This window comes from Microtus ochrogaster, chromosome 8 (genome assembly GCF_000317375.1).
Source record: "Microtus ochrogaster isolate Prairie Vole_2 chromosome 8, MicOch1.0, whole genome shotgun sequence".
Taxonomy (NCBI): Eukaryota; Metazoa; Chordata; class Mammalia; order Rodentia; family Cricetidae; genus Microtus; species Microtus ochrogaster.
Window position 1 is genome coordinate 74297944 of NC_022015.1, and position 20916 is coordinate 74318859.

The window sequence follows — 20916 nt, forward strand, 5'->3', positions numbered from 1 at the left end:
TTCTTTTGGATCCTGTCCTGGAACTAGCTCTTGTAGACCAGGTTGGCCTCGAACTCACAGAGATCCGCTTGCCAAGTGCTGGGATTAAAGGCGTGCGCCACCACCGCCTGGCTGAGAATAATTTTCATAAGCACCTATAGCTCTCTGAGGACCTAGAGAGCTGGCCCTGTAGGTCCTGAGTTGCCAGGATTTGGCACTCTCTTGTTTCACATCTGTCTTGTTGAGGAAGCTTTGTTCTCCTTTGGTTTCAGTCCCTACATCAGGAGACCTCTTTGCCAGTGAGTCTGTTTCTAGAGGATCATTCCTAGGTTCAAGAATGGAAGACAAAATTATTTTGTTTACTGTGTAGTTGGAAAGTAAATGTGAGAGTTTCAAAAGTATTGTCTTTAAAATCTCCGTAACCTGAGGGAGAAACTTGCTGCAGCAGCGCTCTGAGCATGGGGGTGTTTGTGTGGGGTGTAGGAACCCTGCTCTCGGCCGAGTTCTCCCCGAGATTCCCTGCACCCATCCACACCAGCCCTCTTTCTGGTCCTTGAAACACCATGTGCTGTACATATCCCTGCCTAGAGCAATGTTCCTGACGTCTGTGACGTCTGTGTAAGCCAGTGTCTCCTTGTCCTTCAGGGCTTAGTTCAGACGCTGCCATCCCCTGTGCTTCCTGAACTTCACCTAGATCTTTGTCCTCTTTTGCTGTTGTGTTATCCTTGTAAAACCTATTACTCTTTAAATTTTACTTTTATTTGATAATGGGAGTGTATCTAAAGTTTTCTTTATTCTGTAATTTTATAAAAACGAACCTAGATATCTTCATTGCCACCCCAGATTCCACATTGTAACTGCTCTGGACTTGTTTCCAGTTGTCTCTGAATATGGTTCATCTTTTCTTCCTGAGCATTTTGTTGTCTTCCATCTCCATGTTTTTCTCCAGTCGAGAAAAGCACACTTTGCTGGGTAATTTTCTCAAATCTGCTCCCTGGTTTATTAATTCTCTTTTTAACTTTGTTAAATCTCTGTGTAGCCCATCTATTGAAGGTTATTATTATTATTATTATTATTATTATTATTAATATGTGGGTAGGAAGCCTCCGTGCAGAAGTCTTCTTGCCTCCTACCATGTGGGTCCCAGGAATGGAACTAAGGTTACTAGTCTTAGTGACAAGTGCCTTATCTGTTGACGTCACCTCAGTGGCCCTGCATTTTTACTGTCATAGATGGTTTTTCCAAATCAATCTCTCTCTCTCTCTCTCTCTCTCTCTCTCTCTCTCTCTCTCTCTTTCTCTCTCTCTTTCTCTTTCTTTTCAATCACTCTTCCTTTTTTCTTTTGGCTTTTGGTTTTTCAAGATAAAATTTCTCTGTGTAACCCTGGCTGTCCTGGAACCACTCTGTAGACCAGGCTGGCCTTGAATTTACAGAGATCCACCTGCCTCTGCCTCCAACTCCTGGGATTAAAGATGTGCGCCACCACTGCGGGGCCTCACTCTTGCTCTTCCCAAAGACTCGGAGTGCTTTATGACTTTGCCTGTCGTGCTTGTTCAGGGCCCTTCTGATTTCTGTAGCATTATTTTGTGCTGCCAAAACAAGCACTGGTTTCCAGCTTCCTTCGCTTGTATTCTCTTCTCATCGTTTATTCTTCCTTTGGGGCTTTAATTATTTGAAACTTCATCTTTGATTTGCGTGTGCTCATGTGCCGATGCACAAACGTACAAGGGTGTGCATGCCACACGTGTGTGTGTGTGTGTGTGTGTGTGTGTGTGCGCGCGCACACACGCGCACTTGCATGAAGGCCAGAGGAGAGCCTTGGAAAGCCTTTGATGGGCGCAGAGCCTAGGGATCCACTTGTCCTGGTTCTCCAGTGCTGGGATTACGAACGCACCTGCTGGGGTTTACATGTTTGCAGACTGTGCTCGAGGACTCATTCTTGCAAGTGCTTTTCCTGTTGAACAGTTCCTTATACTCCTTCCCTGCTGTCCTTTTCCTAGAGAGGGTCTTACCCTGTACCTCAGGCTAGCTTTTTATTCATGATGATCCTCCTGCCTCAGCTTGCTGAGTTCTGGAATTAGAGGTGTAAGTGACCACACCTGGCTGAAACCTCCTCCATAGGTCTTCTCTGAGCACTCCATTATCATGAGTTCCTTTTCCTCCCAGCTGCTATTATCATATTATTTGCTGAATTTTCCAAGTCCTGATTGTGTTGGATCGTGTTTTTACGTATTTTAGATTATACTTGTAAACATCTTCAGTCCAGCTTCCTTTGTGGGACCCCTTACTGTGTGTCTTAGAGTTTCTGCTGTGATAAAATTCCATGACCACAAGCAACTTGGGGAGGAAAGGGTTTACTTCAGCTCAGGGCTCCACGTCACAGACCATCATGGAAGGAAGTTAGGGCAGGAATCTGGAGACGGGAATTGACACCGAAGTTGTGGAGGGTGCTGCTTCCTGGCTCGCTCCCCTGCCTTGCCCAGCCCGCTTTCTTACACGTCCTGGACACCCAGCCCAGGGTGGCAAAGCTCACAGCGAGCTGGCCGCATTAGTCGTCAGTTAAGAAAATGCGCTACAGTCTGGGAGCAACATTTTCTGACTTGACTTCCAGAATGACTCTAGCCTATGTCAGTTTGACATGAAACTAGCCAGCACCATTGACCCCTGACACACAAACACATGACCAACCATTCAACTAGAACCTTCATTTCTCATTTGTCCCCAGGATGGCATGTTAGCGTCATGTATAGTCACAGGGCTGGGAGCTCGGCCTTGCACTGCATCCAGAGTTAGTTCTCCCCTTCCGCCGTGTGGGTCCTGGGGATTAACTCAGGTTGGCAGGCTTGGCAGCAAGCACCTGCACCCACTAAGCCATCTTGCCAGTCCAGGGACACTTTCTTTCAGAGACAAGGCCTCACTCTGTAGTCAGTCTCATGATTCCTCCTTGATGATCTTGACTGCGGGGCTTAGGCAAACAGCACCATGCTCGGCTCGGAAACCATTTTTATTGTATTTGTAGTTTAAAGAGCTTCAGGCCGTGCAGGCAGTGCGAGTCCAGCCTCATGTTGGGTTAGAGGAAACTGTCTCCGGCTCCATTCAGATCTTCAGTCCCACGTTGTACTCATGGCTCTTCTATTTCTTCTGATCTCTGTTTCCCTTGGAGGGCTCTATCTTTTTTGTGATTTGTTTAGACAGAGTCCTGCTCTGTAGCCTTGCCTGTCCTGGAACATGCTACATAGACCATCCTGGCTGAGAACACAGGTCCACCTGCTGTGCCTCCCGAGTTCTGGGACTAAAGAAGTGTACCACCACGCTCAGTGGGTCCCGTCTTTAGATGCTGGGTCTCAGTTCCACCTCCCTGTTTCAGATTTACCCCAAATCACCAAACGAACCCACTTTGCAGGGCACCCGGAAAGGTCCAGCCTCCATTCTGAGCGTGGTTTCTAGTTTCCCTCTGTCATTTCTGGTTCCTGGAGCTCTTCCTTGCGGGCTCAGCATCTAATGAAAATGCCCCTGCCGTTTAGCCGCTATTTCAGAGTAGACCTTTTGCCCGCTGTCCTTGCTGTCCTGCTTGTGCCTCTGCCCACACATTGCCTGGCAGATGAGGGCATTCGGTGCATAGCTAAGCGATTTAGGGGCACCGGGGAGAGCCAGAAGTGGGCACTCCCCTGTCATTCTCATGAGACAGCCAAGAGAGCTGGTATCCCGAATACTTCACCATCCAATAAAGGACTTCAGTTTTCCTATTTTTCCCTCTGAAGCTTTAAGACTTCAGTGTTTTTCTAAGGATCTGAAGATGACGTTGGCATCAGCCAGTTGCTTCCAAAGTTTTCCAGCCCCATAAACTGGCAAATTAAAACCATGCCTGAAGAACCTTTACTGCCCAGTGGCACTGAGAAAGTTCTCATGCTGATTAAATTGACCTTTCCTGTGGCTCAGCTAAGAATAGCAACCACGAGACGTGGAAGCTGTTTAGGGCACCATTAGTCCCCAGCTTATGTCTCCACTAAAGAAATGAGATAATTGTTTGCTTATGTGCAGAAGATGCACAGTTCAGCCTCTTCTCATTGTTAGGGTGTTCTCGCCGGTCCTGTGTTGGTTTTAGCTGCTTCGTCTTTGTGCCCCTCTGTTTTGTTTGGTGTCCCTTGGAGCTGCTCACAGTGAGCCGTGCCAGGGCCGTACACACGGAAGAGAGATCGCTAGTTCACCACTGCCGTCCTTAAGGTGAACGACTCAGCGTAACAGCACTCTCTAAACCTGTGTGTGGGGTTATGCCTGCATGCGCGTCTGTGCACCCTGTGTTCTGTGTCCTTGGAGGCCAGAGGAGACATTGGAGCTCCTGGCACTGGAGTTACAGATGGTTGTGAGCCGTTATGTGGTGCTGGGAATTGAACCCCTGTCCTCCGGAAGGGCAGCCAGTGCTCTTGACCAGAGCTGTTTCTCCAGCCCCAAGAACACTTGGGTTTTACAGTTCCTTTTTGATATGCTCTGCCTCTTACTTTACTTTTCTTTTCTATATGGACTTTTCGATGTCTTTCCAGGAAAGGGTAACTGCAGATTCGTTTTTTTCTTTTTTCTTTCTTTCTCTCCCTCCCTCTCTCCCTCCTTCCTTCCTTTCTTTTTCTTTCTGTTATTTTTATTTTATGTGCACCATGTGCCTGCAGTATCTGATGAGGCTGAAAGTAACTTTAAAAATGTCAGTCTGTCTGTCTTCTCCCTGGGTTGTTAGGCCCTGGCTCACCTAACCTCCCTACTTCTCCAGCCATCTCCTGGCCAAAGAAGTTTGCTGAGAGCGTTTTAATCCTGGAACGTTCTTCTCGGGCCTTTCCTGTAGTTACACGCTCTCTAATCATCCTTTCCGTCCCAAGTGAAGCTTACCTTCCTCCCAGAAGCCATCTAGACTGCCTTGATTGGCCTTCGCATCTGCGTGCTCCATCGCTGTTACACCTGTGATTATTCCATCGCCTTTTATTAGATGCTTTAAAGATCCTTCTACGGTGGGAGGCTTTGTTCACTTGCCGTGTGTCCCCCGCCCCAGCTCAAGGCTGTCAGTAAAGGAGTAAGGGCTGCAGAAGGGGGGGCGGTGGCTTGCACACTTTGCAGAAGGGGGGGGCGGTGGCTTGCACACTTCCATCCCTCCCTGGGGTGAGCTCCTATTCTTCCACTCCCTATTGTGTCAGAGCCTGGCATTTTGAGCTCAGAAGGGAGGAGCTTGGGCATGTCCCCCTTCTCACAGCTTGGTGAGGCACATGTTCCTAAGTCTGAGAGCTGGGCCTTTGTCGTTTCCCTCAAAAGCGAATCCTTGATACTTGTTTCAGCAGCTAAGGATGGGAGAGTCGCAGAAGAGGCCCAGCCTCCACAGGGAGGCCGGGTGGTGTTAAGCTCTGGTCTGGAGTCACACGAGCTTGATGGGGTCCCTTCCTTGCGTTGTGGCTTTGGGCCCTCAGCTCCCGTCTCTGCTTACTTCGTAGTTCCTTTGAAGTCTCAATGAAGGACTCTGTGGAAAGCATTCAGAGCAGCGCTGGCACCTAATGTGCTTGCCCCAGCAGTTCCCATTCCCTCAGCCTGCCCTGCCTTTGTGGGGAGAGATCACGTGACCGTTGGCTCATCATAGCATGTGATGTCCTGGGAAGGGAGAGGGACCGAGAAGACAAGGTTCCAAGCCTCAGGAAAATCAGTCCATACCACTCTGGCCTTGGCCGGGACAGCATGAGTGTCCTGTGCTTGAAGAGGCCTGGGGGAAGCGTGGCGAGACATGGGGAAGGCTGGGAATTTTAGACCATCCTATTGTATGCTCTCTAGTTTCTCGTGTGTATGACGAGCCCCACAGGCCATGGCAGCCTGTTCTGTTTTTGCTGGTGCCGGGGAGGACAAAGTGCTGTTTGGATGGTCCTCCATGCCCAGCAATAACCAGGGCTCACAGAACAATGCTGATAGCCGCCTGGGGAAACCAGCCTTCCGAGGCTGCGTATTAAATAAACCCTGTGCAGGAATGGGGCTTTGGTCTCAGACCCAACTCACTCTTAACTACTTGAATTCTGTGGGTACTGACCTACAAGCGGTCTTTGACATCCCCCCCTCCCCTAGTGGTGATCTCTGGCTGGGCTGCTGCTTATGGAGAGGCTTGAGTGAGAGGAGCCATGGAGTTTATGAACTCTTACATTGACTTGTGGATGCCGTGTCGGAGGTGTGATAAGGCAAGGGGTTTGAAGAAACCAGACAGAGCCTGCACTTAGCATGCATGAGACCTTGAGTTCCATTCCCAGCACCCAAACCAACCAAACAAACCAAAGAGCCGTAAGATTAAAGATGTTACAGGTCACGTTAACTGTAGGACAGTCATATCGATCGCCCAAAGTCTTGTTCCTCTGAAGTGGCAGGACTGAGGTGGAATCTAAGCCTGCCAGGTTCCTTTCCCACTGCAGGGCTGGCTGGCGGAGCCCACTTCTCATCCCTGTAACCCTCCTTGGTCCTCCTTCATCCTCTCTGTATCGTGCATGCTAACAGCCTTTGAGCCTACACCCTGTCTTCACTGCCTGCCTCCTTTGCCTTTTCATTCCGCAGAGGGGCAGTTCCCTAGAACAAGACTGGTGCAGAGTGCAGGGGTGTCCTGCCTTTGGGGATGAAGGACCAGTGGGGAGCAGGCACGGGGCAGGCTAGGCAGTTGACTTAAAGCGAGTTTGAGGAACTGGGTTAAGGGGTGCTGGGACATCTAGCTCTGCACTGGAGCCCAGCAGCGAGGCAGAGTGGAGGGGGGTCCTGTTTCTAACAGGAGTGTGGAAGAGCCAAGAGCAGAGCCGACACCAGTAGGTCTTGAGGGCGTTACTTGTTTAGATTCCAAGTGTGTTTGTCACACGGGTCATGTCGCCGCCTGTGCCTCATCTGGTGGGTTTTCCCCAGGCAGAAGGCTCTCTGGATGTATTTGCCGGGGAAGAGGAAGCATGCCCTGTTTTAAAGCTACATGAATACTTTAAACTTGCTTTTCAAGCTAGTGTCAAAGAGTGGCATTGGCAGGACTTGGTGACTCGGAGAGACTTGATATCCTCATTAAAGGAATGGTTTGCTCTGAAGCCAGAGTGGCTGGGTTCTGGGAACATAGCAAGTGCAACTCTGCTGTCTCCACATGCACCATTCCTTTGAGAGGCCTCTAATCAGACAGCTGCTTGCTAGTTAGCATCCTGCTTTCACTGGGCTCATGATGTGAGAATAAAGAACTTGGCAATGCTGCGAGACTCGCTGCAGCCTTTACTGCCCTTTTGTGGCTTCCTTCGGAGCTTGTTCATCCTGAGGTGTAAGAGTTCTTTCTTAAAATTAGTGTTGTCTTCTCTTCTTGTGTGCGTGTGGGTATGCACACTTATTCTGTGTGTGTGCACATGTCACAGCACACAGACAGATGTCAGAGGACAACTTCCGTGAGTTGGCGCTCTCCTCCCATCGTGGGTTTGGAGGATCAAACTCAGACTCAGTTTACCCATTGGGTCATCTTGCTGGCCTGGGTAGAAGGCTTTAAAGAGCTGTGGGAGCCCTGAAGGTGTGTGGAAGAAGTGTGCCCTGCGGAAGGATCTGGTACACAATTGTGCCTGTTTTCCTGTCTCCTCTTGTAGCTGCCTGGCCTTAGATGCTCACCAGAATGCTTTGTTTATTCTTGAAGCCAACGTAGTAAGGCTAGAGCTGGCCATGTGACTTGAGTTTCCCCTGGCAGCCGTCTGCTGGGATGGACGCCAGTGGGCAGGGGCAGTAGATGCAAATGTTACCCGTTGGGTTGCATTTCTTTGCTCGAGCAGGGTTTTTCTTCATAACTTTGAGCTTGTTAAAGTTAGGAACAATGTTTTCTTTATCTCTGTGTTCCACTTACCCAAGATGGTGCTTGGCACAGACTGATGATAGTAAATGAAACACTGAAAGCCAGGTATGGCAGATGGCTTGTGGAAGTTTCATCATACATGTGTGAAGTTGCTCAAAATACTTCTTAGCGAAGGTTAAGGTTAGTTAGTTAGTATGTTACTTCATTCGTGTGTGTGTGTGTGTGTGTGTGTGTCTGTGCACGGGTGTGCATAGGAAGGCTAGAGGCTGACATTTACTGTCTTTCTCAGTTACTCTCCACTTCATGTTTTTAATATATAATTTATTTTATGCTCACTGGTGTTTTGCCTGCATGTATGTCTGTGTGAGGGCACCAGAAGCCCTGGGACTGGAGTTACAGACAGTTGTGAGCTGCCATGTCGGTGCTGGGAATTGAACCCAGGTCCTCTGGAAGAACAAGCCGGTGCCCCTAACCATGGAGCCATCTCTCCAGCTCCTCCACTTCATTTTTTGAATGATGGTCTCTCACTGCACATGGTGTTTACCAAATCAGCGAGGCTGGTTAGTTGGCATCTTCCTGTCTCCATCAGGTCCTTTATGTTGTGATAGGCTCCTCATCTTGCATCTACCCCTACCATGTTGCTAGAATTGCAGAAGTGCACCACTGTGCCCAGATTTTTATGTGGGTCCTAGGGATCCAAACTTAGTTCCTAACGCTTACACAGCAGGCATACTGCCAGCTGAGCTATCTCCAGCCTCTGCCTCCTCTTTGACACAGATACTGTATCCTAGGATGGACTTCGCTCACTGTGAAGCCCAAGCTGGTCTTGAGCTCAAAGCCATCCTCCTGCCTCAGCCTCCAGAAGTTTAGGCTTACACATGTAGCCACCATACCTGGTTGGCATTTCATAGCTTTAGTGGGTCCCCCAATGCTATGAATAGAATTTGGCAAAGTGCTACGTGGTTGCTCGGCAGTGTCCTTTATGTAACTGCCCTGATGAGGGACCATGTGGATCGTGGATCAAGTCAGGACTTTCAGGACATCATCCAATAAGTAAAAATGCTCTAGGAAATTGAAGTTTCTGGGCCTCCTGAATAGGTTTGCCACTTTTTTTTTTTTTTTTTTTTTTTTTTGAGTAAAGACTCAGAGGAAATGATTTTGTGGTTTTGTTTTGTGTATCTGTTTATTCGGGGTTTGTTTTTGGGTTTGTTTGTGGTAGGGTCATGTGTAGTCTAGGGTGACCTTAACTTCTGAGCTTCCTACCCCTACCCCCTAAGTCCTGGGACCACAGGTGTGCAATATCATGTTGGATTTTGTTTTGTTTTTGTTCTTTTGTTTTTTGAGACAGGGTTTCTCTGTGTTATAGCCCTAGCTTTCTTTGAACTAGCTCTAGTTGGAACTAGAACAGGCTGGCCTTGAACTCACAGAGATTCTCTGCCTCCCAGGTGCTGGGATTAAAGACCTGTGCCACCACCATCCAATTGTGGTTTTGACTTCAGCGCAATGGCTATGACATAATCTACTGTTATTTCAGCCAGCAATTGCAGTCACCAGCCTGCGTTTCTGGCAGCAGCTTAGAGGCTCAGGCAGCAACCTGGTGGGAATTCTGTTCCCATAGGTACTGGCTCTGTTGCTGCTGCTAAGGTAGCTTTAACTGAATCTCTATTACTCTCTTTATAAATAAGACTCGAGATTCAAAGGCTGGGGTGAAAACCTGCTAGCTCAGAGAGGCTGAGTAGCAGCTAGCTGGCCAGCTTTCTCTCCTTGCTGGCATCATCTGCCAAAGAGAGCATCCTTCGGCTCTGCCAAACAAAAGCAGCATCACTCCAAATTCCTCCCGGCTACTTCTGGCGCTTCTCTCCAGTCTTCTGGATGCCCGCTGATACTCTGTGATTGCTTTCTGTCAATTAGTTGCTGATGCAGCCTCCTGATCCAAGATTAATTTTATTTAATTAATGCAAATGCTAACTTGGGGTTCACAGTGAGATAGAATATCCCCCAACACCATCACCCGCGGTTTATGCAGTGATGGGTTTGAACACATGGTTTCATGCATTCTAGGCAAGTATTCTGCCAACTGTGCTACATCCCCAGCCCATGTTTGCTTCTAAACCATCTTCTGAATCTTACTGTTAGCAGTCTGGGAGGGAGTTTGGAAGGGAGATTGGAATGACTGACTGGATGGTAATTCTAGCGTCCTGTTTGCATTCAGTATTCCGGAAAGTTTTATAGAAAGTGATTTCATTTACTGGTCATCACAGGGGGATCGTCACCTTCCTAGCAACTGAGTTTGGCACTAAACATGAACTGTTTTTCCTTGGACATGGAGTATGCCCCCTTATCCCCATCCCCCGTCCTGTCTGAGGGGAGCCTCACTTTTTACCAAATGGCTTTGTGTTTTATGACTCTTCCCTAATAAATCAACCTTTGTTTTTCTAAACTTTGCTGTGGTCAGGTCTTTTTCTTTTTCTTTCTTTTTTTTTTCAGTCTTGTTTCCCTAACGGGTGTTCGGGAGACAGACAGATGACCGAGGGGGGTGAGGCGGCAGACAGTGGGCACACGCTGTAGTGTAACCTGCTCCATTGCTTCTTGCTTTTGTAGGATAAGGAAGCCTGTGTGGGTACCAACAATCAAAGCTACATCTGTGACACAGGACACTGCTGTGGACAGTCTCAGTGCTGCAACTACTACTATGAACTCTGGTGTAAGTCCTTGCCCAGGGGGTTCTTGGCGTCCCAGGGTCCCGGTTACTGCCTCTGCTCCTTGGGAAACCGCGGGCTGGCCAGCCTTTTCTGATTCTCTTGGGGACAGTGTTGGTGAGTAGCATCTGCTTCCGGGTTGCGGAAGTGATTCCTTTCTAGAGGAGGAGGGCTTGGGTACCCTCTGGGCACCGTGGGCTGATGATGGGAACGCAGTCTGCCTCTCCAGAGGTCAAGGTTGTCAGACAGGGCTTTTGCCCAACACACTTTGTACCCTGATCGTTTTAGAACTCAAATGAGACAGTGTTGACGGCCAGACAGAGTGGGAGGATGGGAGTCCGCAGGGGAGAGCAGGCTCAGGTGACTGACACAGCTGCTTCTCAAAAGAAACAACCGAGGACTGTTTGCCCAGACGATTCTGAGCCCTCACCCCTGCTCCGTAGAAAACCAGACATTGGATCGGCTTGTTAAACCATGCCCTTACTCCCGCTGTCCCCTATGGGCCTTTCCCGCCCTCTCTTCTCACCCACTCCTCCCAGTCAGTGATGTGGTAGGAAAACAGCTAGGACCAGTATTTGATCTGGCAAGGAGATTGGACTCCTGGCTGGGAAGTCTCCCTCCCTGTGAAGTGCAATGGCCTCCAAAAGCCAGCATGGGTGGGTCCTCAAATAGGACCTCTTCCTTACCCTTCCCTTTCCAGGACTAAGGCCACCCGATCCACAGAAGTTGAGTGTGGGAAAGGACAGAGCGTCGAGATCCCCACCAAGCTCCCGTATATATAAGCAAGAGGAGGGTACAGAATTGCTGGTTTAGAAGGTGCAGGGCCGAGAAACAGGCTAAACAGTGCCGAGTGCCAAGCAGGTGGACTCGCTGTGTTTAAATGTTTTAAAATGCAGATAACCACAGGGTTCAAATTCTCCCCTCCACCCCTTGTCAAAACAAAAGGCGAAGCCGGGCTGCCAAAAAGCACAGAGCTCCAGCTTGTTTTTCTGGGGCCTGGGCCCAGCCGGCACCACTTACCGAAAGAAGCGGGGTTGCTCATGGCCCCATCTCAGATTGACAGAACCTCCTGGGCTGCGAGGGAGAGCAAAGCCCGGGCCAAGAGGTGGGCCAGTGGCAAGGGCTAGGAGAAGCAAGTGGCAGGAAGATTGTCTGGGAAGAGAGGCTTCTGTCTCACTTCTGTCCACAGTCATCTGGGGAAGTGGGGAGGCCCAAAAGAGAGAGCAGCCTCCCTGTACAAGTGGCAAGGCTTCCCAACTCCGGGTGTGCGGTGGGGGTGGGGGAGCGCCAGGATGGAGACCACAGAGTGAGACATTTGGAGGCCTGTGCTCAGTGGTGGCTTCTTGGGCCGGAGATGCCCAGTGCGTATTTTTCTGTCTCTCCTATGAGATTCTTAGGTCTTCCTCCTTATTTGGGGCCTAGCTTTTTCAAGAAGTGCACAGGAGGGGACTGGAGGGTTGGCTCAAGCTATAAAGTTCTCAGCAAAACAACACATGCTCTTTTGTTGTTTGTTTGTTTAAGATACATTTTTTCATATATAGTTGGTCTGGAAATGGCTGTGTAGCTCAGGCTGACCAAGAGCTCTAAATTCTGTTATCTCTTCCTCCCAAGTGCTGAAAAAATATACTTCTTGTGGTTGTAACCCGTGTTCCCTCTCACTGCCTTTCAATTTTGCCAGAAATGCAAAAGTAACTGGCATTGAGTTGGTTTCCTACCTCTTGCCCCCCTTTCTGTGGGAGAGAAAACTGAGCCAGTGATCACTGGCAAGGTCAGACAAGGCACCTCTTCATTTCACAAGAAAGGCCCTGGGGGCAATGCCGTTCCCACCAGCCCTTTTACCTCTGCTGAACTAATTTTGCCTGTGTCCTAAGGACTGACGTACACACAATGTACAGCCCCACAGCCCACGGGCACATGCTGACCTTGAGTTTTGTCCAGCAAGTTTTCGGGTTGCTGTAACCTGAACCAGGTCCTGGACCTGTGTGAGGTAGGAAGAGATGTTCCTGTTTGACCAGCACATTGCCTGAGACCACAGAAACCGGTTTGTGCTTGGATTCACTCTGCTGCCAGTCATTCGCAAACCCGTATCCCAGGGTCTTAGGCCGCAGTGTGTAGCAGACGCATATTTAAACACAGGCCTTACGTATGAGCTAGACCTGAGAGTTTGCAATTCTAGCAGGCTCTAAATTGATGCCATAGCATCTTCTAACTCAGAAGTGGGTGGGACATACATAACTCTTACTTTGGGAAGTAATCAAGCCAGGAGGTGATGCCGTGTGGGCTTGCAGCACAGAAGTATGGGGTAAAGGCCACGTCCTCTGGCTCCCGTTCAGAAGGAATTTGCTTTGTCCAGACAAGATCTGGGTGGCCTGTGTGGAAAAGGTGGCCTTTGAGTGCTCCTCGAGAGTTGAGAGGACTTAAACACGTACCGGAAGGCACACGCACGTCCCGAGCCTGTGGGGCTTGCCTGAGAGAGGTGGGCTATAGGAAACTTGTATAGATAGCATTATAGTAGGGTCGTCTGCACCTGTGAGGTACTCAGGTTGTCTGCTCGCCTTGGGGCTGGAGGCGTTCAGGAATCACTCTGTTGTTAGTAGCCGAGAAGTGGTTACCACTCTCTGTCTCAGGTTGTCTAAGGGCACAGATCACAGAGTCCCAGAGAGCTTTTCTGCAGGCTTAATGTCCCTGAAACAGACGGAGCAAGAAGACTCCAGAAATCCAGGAGTACCTTCAAAAAACAAACAAACAAACAAACAAACAAACCAAAACCATGAAGCAGGGTTCCCTGCCATTCTCCAGACCACATTTCCCAGGGAAAAGTCAGTGTTGGACTTTCTGTCCCTGAGGTGATTTGGAGGAATTTTACTCAAGTTGTTTCCTGGGACGACATGAAAGAGACCATTAGCAACCCACTTAATGCTAACGGGCTAATACTCACTCACTGTGTTATTTTAGTTAATGTATGAGGAGCTGTCCACATTTGTGAGGCACTATGGGATTGATGTTCCAACACATGCACAGGTACAAGTTAATTTTATTTCTTTTTAGTTTATCTTCAAAGGACAGTTGAGCTGATATCAAGGCCAACTTACGGCACTTAGCTTTAGAGCACATTGGCTATCAAGGAGTTACCCTCCAAGACCCTGTTGAAGCACAGCTCCCTGGTGACCCAGTGCCCTGGACATGGGCAGGATGGTCAGAGCATAACAGTTCCTCTCAGCGGACACAGCACCTTGTTCACAGCAGGGGCTCAGTCAATAGGAGTGGCCTGATTTTTCCACAGAATTTTGCCAAGAACAGAACCTCGAAGCAGACTTTGGACTTGATCCTAACCCATGTTTTTTATGGAATGGTTTTCAGGGTGGGGTCAAAGAGGATTTCAAGGAAATCCTTGCCATCTGTGATTAGCCTGTAACAGCAACGGTTATAATAATAAACCAGAGATGGCTTGGAGTAGTTCATATATGTTCTCCTGGGCCTTAAAATGATCAGAGTTGTTAGAGACCATTGTTCTCCCATTTTACAGGCAAGGGGAATAGACGCAAAAAGCCCCCAGGGTCACAGGTCTTTGAGAACTGGGATTTGAACCTGTGTAGCTGTGGTTACCCCTATAGGACAGTTGACTTACAATTCAGATGACAGTATAGTTTTGGAATCTTCATTTCCCAAATTCAGAGATTTTGAGCAGCGTCAGGGCAGGAGTTCCCAACGAGAACAGTCAGAGCCAAGGGAGTCTCCCCTGTCCTGTGAGAGGAAGGGGCTAAGTATGTTGTGGCTCCCTGGTGGGGAATTTCCTGTCAGTCGAGGAGTGGCCTTTTCCCAAGTCTGTCATGAACTCTGGGGCACGTGACTCAGCTCCTACGTGAGACTGTGACTGTTCTTACAAACATGGTTTCCATTTAGCTTAGCCCGACACACGCTGCACACAGTAAGGCCATGACGCGGGGAGGAGGGAGGAGTCCTCTGGGCTGGCGTGTGTTTGGGGACAGGGTAGAGAGTGTCTTTTTTGTTTAGTTTTGTGTTCTTGTATGAGTTTGATTGATTCAGTTTCTCAAAAATTTCTTCCGCTAGGCGTGGTAGCACACACCTGTAGTCCTAGCACTCGGGAAACAGGAGGATTGCCCTAAGTTTGAGGCTGCATCCTGCCTCAGAAACAAAAGCAGTAAAACCCACCTTCTCGTATTTCTGAAACCTAGCTAAATTTTAAAATTAGTCCCTTGGTACTAATCGAATACCCTATCACTGCTTAAAGTCAGTTTCCAGCCGTGACCAGCGTGATTCCCAGGACAGTTTAGTCAGGCCGTGTCAGGATGTCCTGCCTGCTGTTCCCTGTCCCGAGGTTGACAGTTGGTGTGCCGCAGGACCTCTTCTGCCCTTGTGTTTGCCCTTGTTTCCAGACACACAGTTCTCCTGTGCTCTTATGTCAGATACTCAGATGCGGTTTATCCAGTCTGAGACCAAGGTGACATTGCACACCCTTTCCCGTGTGTCCGGTGGGCAGTATGGGCCAAGGCCGCCAGTGTGGCTTGTTGGCGAGCATGTGCTCCAACGTGCATGAGGTCCTGAATTCTGTCCCCAGGACCATGAACGAGAGAGAGAGAGAGAGAGAGAGAGAGAGAGAGAGAGAGAGAGAGAGAGAGAGAGAGTAGGCGTATGGAGTTTGACTGATGGTCACTTACCTTCATTTCCTTCTCCCCTACGTGACTGTTGGGCTTCCTAATCTTTCCATTTTGTGGTTTTGTTTTGTTTTTTTGAGAAAAAAAAAAAGAAAGCTTTTCCTGTGCTACTTCAGTTAAGAGGGCCTCTGCATTGTTTTATATCAAGACTCCATTTAAGCCGGGCGGTGGTGGTGCACGCCTTTAATCCCAGCACTTGGGAGGCAGAGGCAGGCAGATCTCTGTAAGTTTGAGACCAGCCTGGTCTACAAGAGCTAGTTCCAGGTCAGGATCCAAAACCACAGAGAAACCCTGTCTCGAAAAACCAAAAAAAAAAAAACAAACTCCATTTAAGAATCCTCACGAGGTCGACTGCTGATCCCAGACTGTCATGGTGGAAAGAGAGAACCAGTTCTACCCAGTTGACCTCTGACCTTTATTCATGTGCACAGAATAAACAAAAATGTAACACAACCTTTTAAATGATTCCTGATAAATACTTCAATCTTGAGTAGGAAACACTGTAGGCACACTGTGGCGGTCAGGGTAGGCTAGGTTTCCTGGAACACAGGTCCAAAATCCTAGTGACCAAAACTGACAGGCTTCTTTCTCATTCTTAATGTGTGTCCACTGAAGGGGAAATGGGGCTTTGTTCCCGCTGGAGTGTGTCTCACAGCCTAGAGCCAGACACAACTGTCTGGGGTGCTGATGGAAAGCCGACGGGAGGTGTCACACAAGAAACATTCTAGTCTCTCAGTGGCACGCCACTCATGATTTCTGCTGTGGGTGGAATTAGTCCCATATTCCCCCCTACACACACAGAGGCTGGGAAGTTCAGCCTTACCTGTGCACCCAAAGGCAGAGAATCAGGAATCTTCGGTGAACATGAAAGGTGGGGTATGGGATTTCTCTTGTTTGCTTTGATGGCCCACGTTAACTCTGAACTGAGATTGACCTTCACGCTGGAGTGCAGGTTACAGGCATGTGTCACTATGCCCTGCTGAGATTTTCTTTACTTAACAGTTGAATTTAAAGCAAAAGTCACAGAAGCTGAGAATGATGCCTTGGATCACGTATATAGTATAGAAAATGTAGAAGATGAGGAAATACTGGGAAAACGATCCAAGTAAAAATAACATTAGTTACTGATTTTAAAGTCGAGCTGTGGGGTGGGGGTAGGAATAGGGACCAGAGGGCTTGGTGGGAGGATGCTCACTTAGCATTCAATCCCAGGGGAAAGAAAATGGTGACCTAGAGCAGCGGTTCTCAGCCTGTAGGTCTTGACCGTTGGAAAACACTTTCCCTCTGGTCTCAGGAACCGAGAACACTGCTCAGTAGCAAAAGCACAGTTATGAAGCAGCAACAAAAATAATTGGTGGTCCCCACAACATGAGGAACTGTACTGAAGGGTTGCAGCATTAGGAAGGTTGAGAAGCACTGGCTTAGAGAAATAGTTCGGTCAATTGTGTCGAGCACTTGCTGCTCTCGCTGTAACTCCAGCTCCAGTGGGTGCAGTGCCCTCTTCTGGGCCAGAGAGATGGCTCAAGGGGTAAAGACGCGCTGGCCTCCAAGGCCGACACCCAGGACTGACACCCCTAGTTGTTCTCCACAAGCTACACACACACACATACACACTCTCCATAAGCTACACACACACACACATACACACTCTCCACAAGCTACACACACACACATACACACTCTCCATAAGCTACACACACACACACATACACACTCTCCACAAGCTACACACACACACACACACACACTCCACAAAAGACACACACACACACATACACACTCTCCACAAGCTACACACACACACACACACACACACACACACTCTCCACAAGCTACACACACACATGCACGCATGTTTGTACTTTTCTGAAAAGAAAAACAATACATTGTATTGTGTGTCTTCTCTGAATGGTGTCAGATACTCTGTTTACAGAGTACGCTCTGGACACTTGTGATTTCAGCCCTCGGAGGAAGGAAGGTATTGATGCCAGCTTGGCCTATATAGTGAGGCCCTGTCTTAAACAAATAAGCCCCCTTCCCCAGGGGCTGGAGAGATGGCTCAGCAGTTAAGAGCACTGACTCTTCTTCCAGAGTTCCTGAGTTCAATTCCCAGCAATCACATGGTGGCTCACAACCATCTGTAATGAGACCTGGTGCCCTCTTCTGGGTGCAGGTATGCATGCAGGCAGAATATATGTAATAAATAAATAATCTTTTAAAAAGCCCCCAAATATGGCTTATTAAATACAGTTAAACTCTATGGCAACTTAAAAAGATAACGGCAACTTGCCATATTAAGCTGTTAGCACACTTCATATTTTTTTTTTTTTTTTTTGGTTTTTCGAGACAGGGTTTCTCTGTGGCTTTGGAGCCTGTCCTGGAACTAGCTCTGTAGACCAGGCTGGTCTCGAACTCACAGAGATCCGCCTGCCTCTGCCTCCCGAGTGCTGGAATTAAAGGCATGCGCCACCACCGCCCGGCTCACACTTCATATTTTAAGTTAATTACATTTATTGCCATTCTATGGCTTCATGGACCTTACTAAAATTAGAATAGTGAGAAGAAAAAAGTCATATAGAAAGCATTGGGATCAGCCAGAAGTGGTGGCACACATCTGTCTGTATTCTAGCCCTTGGGAGGTAGCGATGGGAAGATCAGGATTTCAAGGCCAGCCTCAGCTGTATAGTAAGTTTAAGGCCAGCCTATACCATGTGAGACCCTGTCTCTAAAGGGGAGGTTACTTTATGGTGTTAATAAACGCTCATAAAGTACCCCCTGATCTCTGCACTGGAAGTTACTCCCAGACCTTGCACGCACATAAATTATCCTCTGACCTCTGCACACACCTAGATCACCCTCTGACCTTTACACACATACACACGGCATCTACACTGATACATTATACACACATAGGGTAATTTAAAAGATGTTTCACAATCTCATGCATGCACATACGCGTTTTTTGTCAAATCCACCCTACACAGTACTTTTTAGAAATAAATGTCTCATTTGAAAAAAACAAAGCCAGCTGGAAGGTGGTGGCCCAGGCCTTTAACCCCAGCACTCAGGAGGCAGAGGCAGGAGGATCTCTCTCTGAGTTTGAGGCCAGCCTGGTCTACAGGGTGAATTCCAAGACAACCAGGGCTACTCAGAGAAACCCTCAAAAACAAACAAAGAAAAGAGAAAGAAAAGAAAAAAGCTTAAATTTCTCATAATGCTCTCTCGCTATTTGGGGCTGGAGAGATAGAGGGCTTAGTGGATAAGGGCACTTGCTGCTCTTGTGGAGGACCTGGGTTCAGGTCCCACCATCTGCCTGGATTCTCACAACGTCTGTAACTCAATTTCCAGGAGAGCCAACTCCCTCCTGACCACCAAGGGCACCAGGCAAGCAAGCACTCACACATATACATTTTTATCTATTTATTGTGTATCTATTTATTTATTCATTTATTTAATTTTGATTTTTCTAAGACAAGGTTTCTCTATATAACAGTCCTGGCCGTCCTGGAACTTGCTCTGTAGACTAGGCTGGCCTCAAATTCGCAGAGATCCTCCTGCCTCTGCCTCCCAAGTGCTGGGATTAAAGGTGTGCTCCACTACCCAGCTATATACATTTTTAAGAGGTCGTTATTCTTGTGTTTTTCCTTCCAATCTTTCTCCCATATATGTCTGTATATATTTAAGCAAAAGTGTACCATTAATTTTTTTTTTTTTGGGTTTTTTCGAGACAGGGTTTCTCTGTGGCTTTGGAGCCTGTCCTGGAACTCCCTTTGTAGACCAGGCTGGCCTCGAACTCACAGAGATCCGCCTGCCTCTGCCTCCCGAGTGCTGGGATTAAAGGCGTGTGCCACCACCGCCCGGCTGTACCATTAATTTTTTAAAAAGTGTTGAAAAGACTTTTCTGTTCAGAATTGAGGTGTTCTCGTACTGGGGTCTCCCGAGGCAGTGGGAAATGAGAGGGCTATGGTTGTCTACGCCACACGGCCTGGAGTGGAGGAAGAAAGGGAGGTGGCCAGTGTCCTCTGCCCTCGCAGGTTTAAGGGGTGGTGGCGGGAGGGGGAGTAGTGGGTTGTTGAGGCAGCGGGAGATGGAATTGTACCCAATTATAGATAACACAGGAAGCCATTTACACTCTCCAGGGAAGAGAGAGCCTGAGGCAATTAAAACTTTTCCATTTCTGTTTAGTGATCATGGTTTACAGAGGCACTGAGGCTTTTCCCAGTGATGAGCTTGTCTCTCATCAGGTGAACCCTAAGATTTCAGGGTTTCTCTGAAACAGCTCTGACTGTCCTGGAACTCTCTTTGTAGACCAGATTGGCCTTGAACTCACAGAGATCAACCTGCCTCTGCCTCCCAAGTGCTGGGATTAAAAGCTTGGGAATCTACTGCCTGACTGTAGAATTCTTATGTGATGGGCTGCTCTGAAATCCCCCGCAATTGCAGGTCTTCTGGGTTGGGACAGAGAAGGGAAGTAGGCACCAGAAAGTCTCAAGTATTTTGTGTAGGATCTCTTATTAGTGTCCACCTCATTTAAAACACAGACCCTGTCAGTGTGCTGAAGTGATTGATGGCTTGACCCTCCTCTCCTTCCCATTCCCTTCCTTTTGTCCTGAGCATATTTGCCTGTAGCAAAAAGATTTTTAAGGAGGCTAGAGAGATGGCTCAGAGGTTAAGAGCACTGACCTCTTCTTCCAGAGGTTCTGAGTTCAATTCCCAGCAACCACATGTTTGCTCACAACCATCTCTAATGAGATCTGGTACCCTCTTCTGGCCTGGAGGGACACATGCAGACAGAACACTGTATACATACTCAATAAATAAATCTTTTTTTTTTTTAATTGTTTTTTGAATGTGTGGCTTGACATAAAATGACAGGGTGAGGCCTACTGTCTGTGCCCAGCCGTGAGGGTACTGTCTAGACCTTGATCATGCCCAGCCGTGAGGGTACTATCTAGACCTTGATCGTGCCCAGTTGTGAGGTCTAGACCTCGATTGCGAGCTGCCCCATCTCGCCGGTCCTCACTGTGTGTGTGCCTCTCTGTCTTGCCTCCCCAACTCCCAGGGTTCTGGCTAGTGTGGACCGTCGTCATCATCCTGAGCTGCTGCTGCGTCTGCCACCACCGCCGAGCCAAGCACCGCCTTCAGGCCCAGCAGCGGCAACATGAAATCAACCTGATCGCCTACCGGGAAGCCCACAATTACTCAGCGCTGCCATTTTACTTCAGTACGTTCAGCCCAGGTCACCATACCCCGTCCTCGGGGGCTTAGTCGCACAGAGCCTGCCCCCGAATGGTCCATTGTGGTTAGGACGCCTGGCCAAGGTTGCCCTCTGTTGCCACACTCAGGGGCTCTCAAGTAGAGAATCACACAGTGAATCAGGCTATGGTCGTGGTCCCCAAGTCCTCAGGGCCATTCCCAGGCTCACAGCAGCTAGATCTCTGACCCTTTAACAGACCACATATACATGTATATTATACACAATACACACACACACATATACACACACATAAACTAATACAGGGTCTCATGTAGCCCACATTGGCCTCAAATTCATTATATGGAACCCAAGAATGGCCTTGAAGTAGATTTTTTTTTTTAAAGATTTGTTTATTGCCAGGCAGTGGTGATGCACGCCTTTAATCTGCACTCAGGAGGCAGAGGCAGGAGGATCTCTGTGAGTTTGAGGCCAGCCTGGTCTACAGAGTGAGTTCCAGGATAGGCTTCAAAGCTACAGAGAAACCCTGTCTTGAAAAACCAA

The 20916-nt window shown here is 48.4% G+C and overlaps 1 protein-coding gene across 3 annotated transcripts in view; it reads left to right on the forward strand.

The window, feature by feature from the left end:
• Nucleotides 1-20916, forward strand: part of Wbp1l (WW domain binding protein 1 like) — a 64108-nt gene that overhangs the window by 37668 nt on the left and 5524 nt on the right. For 2 of the 3 annotated variants that reach the window (XM_026781307.1, XM_005352415.2), the window contains 2 exons: nt 10385-10487; nt 20221-20382. In XM_026781307.1, the coding sequence (XP_026637108.1) occupies nt 10385-10487; nt 20221-20382 (265 nt within the window). Of the gene's footprint in view, nt 1-10384; nt 10600-20220; nt 20383-20916 lie in introns of those variants that run through there. The other variant, XM_026781308.1, reaches the window with a different exon arrangement.